At 51.4% G+C, this 13,289-nt stretch overlaps 1 protein-coding gene across 5 annotated transcripts in view; it reads left to right on the forward strand.

The window, feature by feature from the left end:
• Positions 1–13,289, forward strand: part of LARP1 (La ribonucleoprotein 1, translational regulator) — an 87,292-nt gene that overhangs the window by 21,185 nt on the left and 52,818 nt on the right. For 2 of the 5 annotated variants that reach the window (XM_065873210.1, XM_065873211.1), the window contains exon 1: positions 11,581–12,019. The exons of 2 other annotated variants lie outside the window; for them this stretch is intronic. In XM_065873210.1, the coding sequence (XP_065729282.1) occupies positions 11,581–12,019 (439 nt within the window). Of the gene's footprint in view, positions 1–11,154; positions 11,506–11,580; positions 12,020–13,289 lie in introns of those variants that run through there. One more of the 5 variants, XM_065873212.1, reaches the window with a different exon arrangement.

A 13,289-nucleotide genomic window follows, 5' to 3' on the forward strand; every position in this document is an offset into this window, starting at 1 on the left:
GATCCTGAGGCCGGGAAGGATGAAGTGAATGCTCTTACAGTCACCAACGAGCACACCCCTCTGATTTCCCAGCCCTGTGTTTTTGGGCTGTGCCCCCTCTTTTGCAAACAAAGCAACCAACCCTGACAACAGAGTCCAAGGAGAACTAAAAACAATAACAAAACCAAGAAGGGCCTTCATAGGTGGCAGTTCACAGTAACAAACGTTTATGGCCTTCCCACTAGGTATTAACGCTTGCAGTTCTCCCAACAGCCCAACGAGTGTTCTGTCTGTTTTACAGAAGAGGAAATGGAGGCACCAAGAGGGCTCCTGGCTTGCTCAAGCTCACAAAGCAAGGAGGTTGTGGAGCTGAGATTCTGCCCAGGCCACCTGGCTCAGAGCCCTGGCCCTTCGCCCCCACGCTACACTGCCTCCTGTCTCACTGTGCTGCTGAGTAAAGAGCTTTGATTTGACAGAGCTGTTGATTGACAAGATGAGCAGCTCTGAGAGGGCGCGAGGCCCTTATTCTGGGCACTTCGAGTGGAATCAAGGTGATGGTGATCATTACTGAGCACTGTTTTGGGCAGGTGGGGTTTAGGCAGAGGGCTGGTCAGTTGTCCTGGAAGGTCCCTTCTAACCAGAGAGTGTAGGGTTTGATGAAATCTCTCACAGATCCCAATCTTTCAGTTCATGACATTGACAAGTCCTGCTGGCTCTCAAGCTTCTGGCTTGAACATCCTCTCCCAGCCCGTCCTGCCTGCCAACCATCCCCTCCTCGTGGACACTGGGATAAGTGAGTTGGGAGAACAGGTGGCTGTGCATGGATCATCCTGGAAATCTGACAGCATGGTCTCCAGCCCAGGGACTAGGGAGGAGGGACAGCAGAGCACTAGATTACAGGGTGTCTGCCACCTGATTAGATCAGCACGAGCGTCCAGTGCTATGGAGATGCAGCACGCCAGGCTCACTCCTGGGCCCAAGGCCCAGACGTTAGTCACAGAACCACAGTCAGAGCGCCAAGGGCCCTCAGCAGCCCCTTATCCAGCCACTGCATTTCACATGTAGGGATACTGAGGCCCAGAGAGGGGAAGCAACTTGTCAGGGACCACACCGCATTCCTTCAGCAAAATATTAAGTGTCTGCTGTGCCAAGCACTGTGCTTGTGACTGGGAATACTAAGGGTGAACAGAATAGCCATGAGCTCCAGGCTCACAGTTTACATGTTAGTGGAGGAAATGGGAAAAAGCAGAGATTGTGATCTGTGCTATGAAGCACATGAAGTACTTCAGCCAAGTCGATCAAGGGAGGTCTCTCTGGGAAGGGGCCATTTAAGCTGAGGCTTGAAGGATGAGAAGTGCATGCTGTTTGTGTGCGTGTGTTGGGAGGATGTGTTCCAGGCAGTGCCCCCGGGCAGGGATGAGTTCCCGGCGTTTGAGGAGCTGGCACAGGGCAAGGGCAGGGGAGAGAAGCACAGAGGGGAAATTTGAGGTGGATGGAGTCTGGAGCACACAGGGTCTTGTGGGCCGAGATGAGAGGTCTGGACTTTATTTCTGTTGCACTCTGAAGCCATTGGAGGGTTTTATGCATGGGAGTGGCAGATGTGCGGTAACATTTCCTGCTTTTCCCGGTGGAGGGGCTCCTTGGGAGCCCTGTCACCCTGGAGGCTTGCAGAAAACACTGCAGGCAATGCTATCAGTGCAAAATGAGCCCGGCTAAACTTTGTCTTTGGTGATCTCTACGCACTTTACCCACATTAGGTAATTAGGCCACTCAACGTTATTTGAAGTTCCCTATTCCTACCATGTGTCACAGATCCAGAGACTCAAGTGCTGTGGGACCCTGTGGGAATTGGCAAACCTCTCTGATCCAGTGACTGTCACTGAGTCAGGCAGTCAGGCAGCTCCATTAGTTTGCCACAGCCTTTCCCTATTTTGTTTCTGTGACCAGCACTCATCTTCTTTGCCACAGAGGTGTGAAATGTTAGAAACTACCATCAAGACTGCTCGGATGGAAAGAAGTTTAGTTCTAGATGGCCATAGTTAGGCCGTAGTTCGTACTTTGGCTCCTGTGACCACACCTCCTTCCTGGTGCCTTGAGCAGTGCAGTGAGCCTTCAAGGATGATGACACAGATCAGTAATCCAATCATCAAACCTTGACAGTGTGACCTCCTTGAGTCACATGACCTCATCTGCGATAAAGGGCAACTCATTGCTTTCCTCTTCTCAACCAAGGAAAAGGCCTGAGGAAGTCTTGGTGGGGAAACTCATAAACATCCCTGAAGGTCGCCAAATGCCAAATCAATCTGCCTTACCTCCTACCCTCCCTTTTAATCTAAACAATCCCCACTCTCCAATTTTAAGTCCTAACTCAAGTACAGCCACCTCCAAGAAGTCTTCCCTAACTGCCTTTTCCCCGTCCCTCTGGCCTGTGCTCCTCTCTGCCTCCCCTTTAGTCTCCTGAACTTGTCTGTACCATGTATTTAGTGACTGGCATGGCATCAGCCTGTGCAGAGATCTAAATGAGGGTAGTTGGCTGGGAGTAACAAACACCAGAGGAGGCTGGGACCTGAGGCTCACTAGTGTGTGCTGGGCCCATCTAATCACAGTTAAACTCAATTAAAAAAAAAACAATACTGTGTGGGCCAAACAAAACATGCTGTGGGCTGACATTGGCCAGCGGGCTGGCAGCTTGCAACAGCTAGAATGTTATCTGGAGGAGAAGGCATTGCATTTAGAATCTTTAGAAGTCCTGGAGCAGCCACCAACTAGCAGTGTGAGTCAGATAAATACCTAATCTTTCTGAGCCCCAGTTTCCTTATCTATAATTAGCCTAACACTGGCTCTGCTTTCTTCATGAAATTTGAAGAATGGTTGCCTTGACTCTATGCCAGTGACCACTAGCCTTTTTAATAATGACAGACATTATTCAGCACTTACTATCTGTCAGGCACTGTTCTAAGCATTTTACAAGTATTAACTTACTTAGTCCCCACAATAACCCTAAGAGGTAGGTGCTGTTATCATCTCCATTTTACAGATGACAAAACTGAGGCAAAGAGAGGTGAAAGAACTTGCCCAAAGTTACAGAGGTGGTGGGTGGCAGAGCTGGGACTATAACACCCTTACACAAATACTGGCTCATTTAGTGTTCTCTGAATTTTATCAAGCAAGTATTTCCCTTTTCACCGTTTTATAGATGGAGACACTGAAGCTCAGAGAAGTGAAGTAACTTGTCTGATATCACACAGCTTGGAAGTGGACAAACCTGAGCTTCAGCCCAATTCTTTGACCCCAAACCCTTTGCCCTTTTTTCTGTGCCATATGTAAAGGACAGGCAAGTGGTCTGTGAAGAGAACAGTGTGCTGGTATGGGGAGTTTTGTTCCCCAGGGCAGAAAACATGTCTTGCCCTTTCTTTTTTCTTTTGTTTTTTTAACTTTTTATTTTATATTGGGATAAAGCTGATTAACAATGTTGTGATGGTTTCAGGTGCACAGCAAAGCGACTCAGCCACACATATACATGTAGCCATTCTCCCCCAAACTCCCCTCCCATCCTGTCTTGCCCTTTCTTGTTTCTACTCCAGTCCCTAGCTCAGGGCCCTTCTGTCCTGGAGCTCAGTTATGATCATGTTGCCAAGAAAATTGCCTTCTGCCTTCATTTTGACTGCTGATTCCCACCTGCCCCATGAACTTGGATGTTTCTTGACCCTGGAATGTTTAAACATGGTTACCTTCATTTGGCTATGAGAGTTTTGCATTTTCAATGTGTGCTATCTCTGTTTCCTGTGGTGTGATGCAGGGGTCTGGAATGGGAGGGGAGAGACCTGGGCTCTGATCTTGATTCTGCTGCCCCAGAATCCTGGAGCAAGTCACTGAACTTCTGTGGGGCTCAGTTCTTCAGCTGCCAACTGGGGACATTCACATCTGTCCCCTCTCCGTGAAAGCCCTTTGGGAAATGCAGTGTGGTACAAATAGAAGGTGGGCTTCTATTTGTAGAAGGTAAGGCATACCATAGGTGCTCAATAGATGACACCTCACTGACTATGTGGAGGGGATTTGCCACGATGTGGAGACAATACTCATAATACAATGTTAAGGGGGAGAAAAAGCAAAAAATAAAGCTGTTGAATGGGCAGTATGATCTCAATTATGTAAAATACAAACAGAAAACAGACTAGAATACACCAACTTGCCTATGATTGCCTCTGGGTTATGAGCTTATATGTGGGTTTTGCTTTGCTAGACTTAAATTTTTTTTCTACTTGCAAAAGTTAGCCCATTTTGTATTATATCTTATCATTTTTTATTTATTTATTTATTTTGCGGTACGCGGGCCTCTCACTGCTGCGGCCTCTCCCGCTGCGGAGCAACAGGCTCCAGACGCGCAGGCTCAGCGGCCATGGCTCACGGGCACAGCCGCTCCGCGGCATGTGGGATCCTCCCGGACCGGGGCACGAACCCGTGTCCCCTGCATCGGCAGGCGGACTCTCAACCACTGCGCCACCAGGGAAGCCCTATATCTTATCATTTGAAAGTATATCTATAATTTATATTTATTATATATAATAAATATATTTATTATATACATTATACATTAAGTACATATATATTAAGTGTTTATATATAGATAAATATATAAAATTTAGCGCTTGGCCCTTGACAGTGTTGCTTTGGTTACCAACACATTGATGTGATCAGGAGTGATCCTGCATCGTTCATTCAATCATTCCTTTGTCCAGAAAACATACTGGGGGCTAGCTGTGTAAAGGCAGCACTGATGGTTACTATAAGCAACACTAAGAAGAATGGGGTATAATCCTTGCCCTCAAGAAATATATTATAATCTAGATGGAGGATGAGGCATATTTATAAGTAATCGTAATTGAAGACAGAAAGTAGTAAATGCTTTAGGGAAATTGTCACTAGGAGTTAAGAGAGGGGAGAAATCTATTCGAACTATGGAGATTAAATAAGATTTTTGTGAAGAAGTTGGCATTTTGTGCTGAGCCTTGAAGGACCAGTAGAATTCTGGACAAGTGGAAATGGAAAGCCATCATTGGCAATAATTAAAGCAATGAAAGGTAATATTTACTTAGCATATACTATGTGTCAGGCATTGTGCTTTTAAATTACACACATTCTCTCATTTAAGGCTCACTGAAGCTCTGTGAGGAAAGTAGTAGTATCATCTCCAATTGACAGATGGGGAAACTGAGGCTTAGAGAGAGGATGGATATTTTCCCGAGGTCACGAGGTGGTCAAGCTGGGATTCACGCTCAGGACCTCACAGCTATGTCAGAGTGAGAGAAATAACATGACTCGAGGCAGGAAAGCATGCGACCCACAGGGGATTAGATGGGAGCTTCCTAAAGGCAGGGAATGTGTGTCCTGCCCTCCTCTCCATGTCCAGGGCCTGGACAGTAGCTGGCACATTATAGATGCTTAATAAATATTTGTCGAAAGAAAGAATAAAACAAAGAGTGAGTGGTCCACTGTTGCTGGAGCGTAGGCCTGTGTGGCTAAAGGCAGTAGGACAGGCAGGGATGTGCATGCGGAGATTTTAAGCAGAGGCAGGGCCCGTCAATCAGAGAGCCAGAGAATTGGCAGTGTGGTAGGCTGCGTGGCAGGGAGGAGAATTTAGTTGGTGGGGAAGCACATCAGGAGACCACTTGAGACAGTGCAGGAATACCAGGGAGAGGAGTGGGGCTGGGGGAATAGCTGTGTAGGTGGAATGGAGTGGAAAGAGTCGTGGGATGGTGCCTGTCTCGAACTCAGTGGTGAACGTATTAAAAGTTGATTTTCTATCAGACCTTCTTTGCAAATCTGTCCTCCTCTTTTACCAGCCTCGTGGGGTGGCTTGGGCGGCCTCTGAGCCTACTTCCTCATCTGTAAAATGGGGATAATCACACTTACAGAAAAGGGTTGCCCTGAAGGCTAACCGTGTATCATGGGAACAGTCAGTACCCTCCCCTACTCCTTAGCCCCCTTACATGTGAACTATTGCTTTTTGCATCTATTTGACAAGAGGAGATCTAGGCTCTTGTGAACTGAAGTAAATTTCTTGGCATGTGCCATAAGGCCCAAAAGTCTTCAGGTTTTGGAAAACACTCTCTAGCTGATACTGTTTGTTTGGCCAGTGCCCCTCCCCTCTCCACCCACTCTTCCATGTTGGTATAAAGAGGCCTCAAGCCCAGAAGCCCCTGGTATCAGAAGAAGATAAGTGATACGGCCCAAGTTCTTCCAGAAACAAAAGTTTCTTTGGAAAATCAAACTCAAAGAGGAATAAAAGTGAATGTCCAAGTATGTTAAATTTTCCTTCCGACCAAGCACAGGTAACAAGCACAGATAAAGGAACCATCCTCCTTTTACATGTGTTCCCCCCAGAAAAATAGTTTCAGGGAAACTGTATCTTTCTTTACACCCATAAGCTCAATGGGCAGGTATTACGCTTCCTGTTTTGTGAACAGAGAAATGGAAGCCCAGGAAGGCTCAGGAGGCTGCCCCAACTCATTCAGCAAAGCCAGAGACGGGACCAGGTTATAAACCAGGTCTTCTGTCTCTAGTCCCTCATTCAGCCTCCTCGTATCTCTTTAGGAAGTTGTCAGCACCAGGGGCAAACAAGCACATAATTATAAATAGGTATTTGGACCCACTTTATTGATTTATTTTAAAGCAAACGTTTCCTTTTCTTATTTTAATTTAAATTTATTACTTATTTATTTATTTTTGGCTGTGCTGGGTCTTCGTTGCTACACGCAGGCTTTCTCTAGTTGCGGAGGACGGGGGCTACTCTTCGTTGCGGTGCGTGGGCTTCTCATTGTGGTGGCTTCTCTTGTTGTAGAGCACGGGCTCTAGGCGCACGGGCTTCAGTAGTTGTGGCACGCGAGCTCAGTAGTTGTTGTGCATGGGCTCTAGAGCGCAGGCTCAGTAACTGTGGCACACGGGCTTAGTTGCTCCATGGCATGTGGGATCTTCCCGGACCAGGGATTGAACCCGTGTCCCCTGCATTGGCAGGCGGATTCTCAACCACTGTGCTAACAGGGAAGTCCCTATTTATTTTTAAATATTTATTTATTTATTTGTTTGGTTGCACTGGGTCTTAGTTGCGGCAGGTGGGCTCCTTAGTTGCGGCTCGAGGGCTTCTTAGTTGCGGCACACGGACTCCTTAGTTGCAGCACATGGGCTCCTTAGTTGTGGCATGCATGTGGGATCTAGTTCCCTGACCAGGGATCAAACCCAGGCTCCCTGCATTGGGAGTGCAGAGTCTTAACCACTGTGCCACCAGGGAAGTCCCTGGACCCACTTTATAATTTTTATTTTTTAAGTTTGATTTTCTCTCTCTGTTTGTCTGTGAGTTTTAAGCCTAGGATGTGTTGAAGCCACGGGCACAGCACAAGCTGGTCTGATCCTGGGAATTCCCTGGTGGTCCAGTGGTTAGGGCTTGGTGCTTTCAGTGCCATGGGCCTGGGTTCAATTCCTGGTCAGGGAACCAAGATCCTGTAAGCTGTGCGGCGTGGCTAAAAAAAAAAAAAAAAAAAAAAAAAAAAGTTAGTCTGATCCGTGTTGCTTTCTGCCTAAAGCATATCTTGTTTAACTTCTTCTTTTTTGGCTTGAGGTCACCTATTGCTTAATTACTTGGTTCCCCCCAATTAGAAATTACCTTTTGGAGAGACAGGATTCAACTTTTTTAGTATGTTACCCAGTCCTATATATTTGATGAGTTCATAAATACCTGTGGATATGGCAATGGAGGGAAGAGGGGCAGCCTTACAGTGTGGTATGGGAGGTACAGGCCTGGGAGTTAGCTGCTGCCTGGGACCCTAGGCACCCACCTTACTTTCTTTTTCTGAACTTCAGTTGTTTTCATTTGTAAACAAAGATAATAACAGCTCCAATGCCTGGCACATAGTAGGGACACAACAGATATTTGTGGAAAAAATTAATACCTATCTCATTGGGTTAATGTGAGGATTAAATGAAATAATGTATGTCAAGTATTTCTCATAGAACTTAGCATGTAGTAGTTACTTAATAAAAGTAGCTACTCTGAACAATTTGGTCATTAGTAGTATTTAGAACTGAACACGTGCATATAGAATGCCACAGCAGGTCAGGAATTAAAAAAACAAGAACTGGACTTCCCTGGTGGCGCAATGGCTAAGAATCCCCCTGCCAGTGCAGGGGACACGGGTTCGAGCCCTGGTCTGGGAAGATCCCACATGCCGCGGAGCAACTAAGCCCGTGCACCACAACTACAGAGCCTGTGCTCTAGAGCCCGCAAGCCACAACTACTGAACCTGCGTGCCACAACTACTGAAACCCATGCTCCACAATAAGAGAAGCCACTGCAGTGAGAAGCCCGCGCATTGCAACAAAGAGTAGCCCCCACTCACTGCAACTAGAGAAAGCCCGCGTGTAGCAACAAAGACCCAATGCAGCCCAAAATCAATCAATTAATTAATTAATTTTTAAAAAACTGAATTCAAATTGCAATTCCATCATTTCCAGTAGAAAAAGCTACTGGATTTAGGATCAGGAGATTCAGGTGTGAGACCTGACTCTGCCATGGACTAGCTGTGTGACCTTGGTTAAGGAACTTGACTTCTCTGAACTTCAGTTTCCTGAAAAACAAGGGGACTGAGTAATCATTAAGATTCATTTTTCCACTCTAACAGCCTCAGTTTAAGATATGGTCTCATGCAGGTTACCTTCTCTTACATTCTCTGGCCCTAGTTCGCCCATCTGTAAAATGGCACATGAGTGTTTAGGAGCCCCTCTCTGGGGCACGGCAGGCCCAGGGTGTGAAGATCTCAGTGCCCCTCCAGCCTGCACACAGGGCCAGGTGGTGCTCGTTCAGCTCAGACTGAATACTGGGTAGCATGAACAAGTTACTTGTCCACACAGAGCCCTGGTCCCCTCACAAAGTGTATGGGGGCACTTCTCCCCTCTACCTCCAATTATAGGAATATAGAATGACTTTCCTGGTGGCGCAGTGGTTAAGAATTCGCTTGCCAATGCAGGGGACACAGTTTTGATCCCTAGTCCGGGAAGATCGCACATGCCGTGGAGCAACTAAGCCCGCGAGCCACAACTACTGAGCCCGTGCACCACAACTACTGAAGCCCGCGCTCCGCAACAAGAGAAGCCACCGAAATGAGAAGCCTGCGCACCGCAACGAAGAGTTGCCCCCGCTCGTCGCAACTAGAGAAAGCCCATGCACAGCAACAAAGACCCAACGCAGCCCAAAAAATAAATAAAATAAAAAATAAAAGGAATATAGAAAAGAATGACCATTATGTCCCCTTTTAAAAAGTTCAGAGAGTTTCTAATGTGGATCCTCTTCAGGAAATATTTATCAATAAATAAAATAAAAAATAGTGCATTCTGGTGACAATGTACAATAATTTACCTTCTGATTAAGGGTATATATAATGTAATTATGAAGAATCCTGCTTTAATTCATCAAGATCCCTTTAATCATTAGCTTCCTTGGTATCTCTTTTGAAGCAGTGGCCTCAGTCTCTATAACATACACAGCATTTTGACTGACATTGTCTCACTTGACTCCTCACAAAAGCTGAGACGGTAGAAGCAAGTCAAGCTTAATTTACCCCCATTTTTCCACCAGGGAAGGGAGGGCCCAGGGAAGTGCTGCAAGCTGGCCAAGGTGTGGAGGCCATGTCAGGGAAGAGTTGGGATTAAACATCAGATTGCCTGGCTGTGCCCAGGACCACCCCTCCCCCAGTAGTCCTTGTTACAGCAACCCTACAACTGGCCTCACCCCTTGGGGGCAGTTTCAGGAAGCCTTTTAATAGGCTTTATCCTGTATCCAGCAGGACGGGTGTTCTAATCCTTCTTTTGGAGATGGCTAACACTTTAGGCTGTTATGTCTTAAGCAGGTGGGATCACAGCCAGCCAGAGGCCAGGACTTCTCCAAGTGAAGTGTGGGACCACAAGCACCCAAGGGGTCTTGCTAGACATGCAGATTTCTGGGTCCAATCCCAGACATGCCTGATTCCAAATGCTTTGGAATCTGCATTCAAGGTTTTCCCTCATCATCCAAAGTAGCTGATCTAGGCTAACCTATGAGACAAGCACTTGTTTATCACTTAAGTTGTTTTACTGTCTCTTTCTCCACCTTAGAATGTAAATTACATGAGGATAGGGTCCTTATAAGTCTGGTTTATTTCCAAACCCTGTTTCCTAGAACCCCTACAGTAAATATTTATTTAATTGAATGTGTACTAAAATTTGAAACTCCTGTCATACACCATTCCTTCATTTTACACTAGGGAAACTGAGGCCCAGCTGCTGCAGAGTTGGTAAGGGGCAGAACCAGGGTCAGGATAAAATCTCTCTCCAGAGTCCCAATCGGGCATTTATTTCTTCGTCTCCGCCCCAAGCAAGCCTCGTAAATGAAATCCACTTGAGAAAAAAATTTTCTGCCCATAAATACTCAGTTTCGGAGCTTGGCCTGGTTGGGGTCTGTTGGTAATTCCCCGTTCATTTTCGTAGGCGCCCAATGCCCCCAAGGGTTAAGGGCCCGCCTTCCAGGCCGGGCGTCGAAACCAACTCCGGGCAGTGTCCCGGCCGGGGCCGCCTGGGAGGAGCCGAGCACAGTCCGCGGAGGTGAGGCCGGCTGGCCCAAGGTCACTCAGGCGGGGCCTGCAAGGGGCAGGCCCATGGGACGCCAGGGAGCCGTTAGCACCCACCTCCATCATCCTGTAAGTGGAGGGTGACATTAATGGCTCCTTTCTCGGAATCTGGAGCAGCCAACCTAAAAGGCGCGAGCAGGCCCGGCCGGCCGCGTGGCCCACTCCCATGTGCTCCACCTGCGACCGCTCTCACGCGCTGGCTCTTTAAGACACTTCCCCCTCTTTACCATCCCTTCTCTCCTGCCCGGCTCGCTGCCCCCGCCCGCTCCCGAATTGCATCAGGCACGTGCTCGCCCCCGTCAGGTCTGAGTACCCCTCACCCACCAGCCCCGAGGTGCGCCGAGGAATCGGAGGCGAGGGGCGGGGCAATGGGCGGGGCTGCGAGGCCCTGCGCGCGCGCTCCCGCCGCCTTCGCCCTCCCGTCGCCCACTGCCCGCTCCGGCGGGCGCGGCCCCGTTGCGCCTTCCCCTCCCCTTGCCCGCTGCGTCGCGAGGCGCGCGCCCGCCCGCCGCCTGCCGCGGATCGCGTGGTCAGCTCGGCTCGCCGCGCCTCTCCCCCGTCCGTCCATATTGCTGCAGCCCCCGAGCCGGGAAGCCCGGGCCGCCCCGGCGGCGGGGGGGAGGGAGGGACGGGACGAGAAGCCTGCCAGGCTCGGGGTGGGGACGCCTTGCGAGGAACGGGCGGGGGGGGACGCGCGCCGAGGAGGCCTGGACCGCATAGTGGGGGGCCTTCGTCCCCCCCCCCGCCCGGCCAGCGGGCCTTGGATCTACGGCGGCTGCATCCGACCCGGAGGGGGGCCGCGCCTAGCGTGAACCCCGACCCTTCTCCGCCGGGACTGGGGCCCAGCGCCCCGGAGGAAGGCGGCGCGGGCGCTCGGAGAGCCAAGTTCGAGGCGGGGGAGGCAGCCTCGGGCGCGCCCGGCTTCTCCGGGGGGGCGGGCGCGCAGATGGCCACTCAGGTGGAGCCGCTGCTGCCGGGGGGCGCCCCACTCTTGCAGGCCGAAGAGCACGGGGGGTTGGTGAGGAAGAAGCCGCCGCCGTCGTCCGAGGGCAAGGGCGAGCCCGGGGCGAACGACGTCGGAGGGGGGGAGCCGGACGGCGGCGCCCGGAGACCTCGGCCGCCCTGCGCCAAGCCACACAAGGAGGGCACAGGGCAGCTGGAGCGCGAGAGCCCGCGGCCGCCGCAGCCGCCTGGCGCCGAGGGCCCGGCCGTCAGCGACGGGGAGGAGGGCGGCGGCGGCGAGCCGGCCGCTGGCGGAGGAGCTGCCGGAGCCGCGGGCGCCGGGCGCCGAGACTTCGTGGAGGCCCCTCCGCCCAAGGTGAACCCGTGGACTAAGAACGCGTTGCCGCCGGTCCTGGCCACCGTGAACGGACAGTCTCCTCCAGGTGGGTCTTTCTGTTTGGTATCCTGGGTCCGGGGCCTCTTCCGGGGACATAGGCGTCCCCTCCCCCAGCGGCCTCCAGGGCCCGGGGGTCCGCCACTGGTCGTGGTGACTCGGGGTTTTTGTTTTTTATTATCTCCTGGCTCATTCGGGTCGCCGTGCCCTGTCCCCCAGCACACTCAGGAACCTGCCCCTGCCAGAGGGCCCGGCCTCCGGGAGGCTGCGGCCACCGCCTGGGCCGCAGCGGTTAGTGGGCAACGGCGTGGTCCGGGCCTACCTCGCGGGGAGAGGGTGGGCGCTGGTTTCGGTGAAAAGGGCTCTCTCCTCCTACCGCATGTTAGTGTAAGAGTCGGTTTCCAGCCTGAACCTTCCTGGGGAAGCCCCCTCTTACCACTCCGCTCCATGCTTCTCGTTTTGGTAGCGTTGTGATCGTCCCCATGTTGTAAATGTTTAATAAGTATATGTCATAGGCAGCAAAACGCCCGGCAATGAGTTCATACCGACCACACAGATTCGGGATTTAAAAGTTAACAAGTTTTGTTCTCGAGTAGATAGTATTAGGTGGTAGAATGGCCATTGGCGATGGGTTCAGGGGTCGGTTACGGGCAGAATGGGGAGAAGAGGAAACCCAACGTGTCATTGAATTCGGTGCTTTCCCTCCCTGATCCTGGGGACCTTCCGTCTTGAGAGGGAGCCGAATGGAGAGCGTGCGGGGCATCCAGTGAGGGGGAAATGTGAGGCAAGTAAGGGGGCATGCGGCGACGCGAGGGGCGTGTGGCGGCGGGGGAGGGAGTGGCAGGGCCGGGAGGGCGGGCGGGTGACAGTTGGGCGCCTTGCGCCGCGCCGCCGACCCGCGGGCTGCTCGCGACCGCTCGGCCTGGGCGTTCGGGGCCCGCCTCGGCGCTCGGGGTGGAAGGCGGGTGCGGGCGGGCGGCGCGGCCAGGAGTGTGCGTGTGCGCGGGTGTGAGTGCGCGTTCCTCCTTCCCGGCATTCCTCCGCAGCCGGGACAACGTGGTGCCACCCCGCGCGGCGAGTGGCATGTGACCGCCGACCGGCGCTCCCCGCGCCCTCCCTCTCCCTTCTCGGCTTTGGGTCCTTTTGGACCCGGCCCCTTGGGGAAGGTGGGAAGTCCCCGCAGAGCGTTGTCAGTGGCGCTGGGGGGAGAGAGGCGGTGCAGAATATGGAGGTTCGGCTCGGCCTTCCTTTGCCAAAAATAGATCGTCGGCTTTGGTAGGGGGCGCGCCCGCCCTGCTCCCTTTGCCGGCGCGTATAGG

This window comes from Phocoena phocoena, chromosome 3 (genome assembly GCF_963924675.1).
Source record: "Phocoena phocoena chromosome 3, mPhoPho1.1, whole genome shotgun sequence".
Taxonomy (NCBI): domain Eukaryota; kingdom Metazoa; phylum Chordata; class Mammalia; order Artiodactyla; family Phocoenidae; genus Phocoena; species Phocoena phocoena.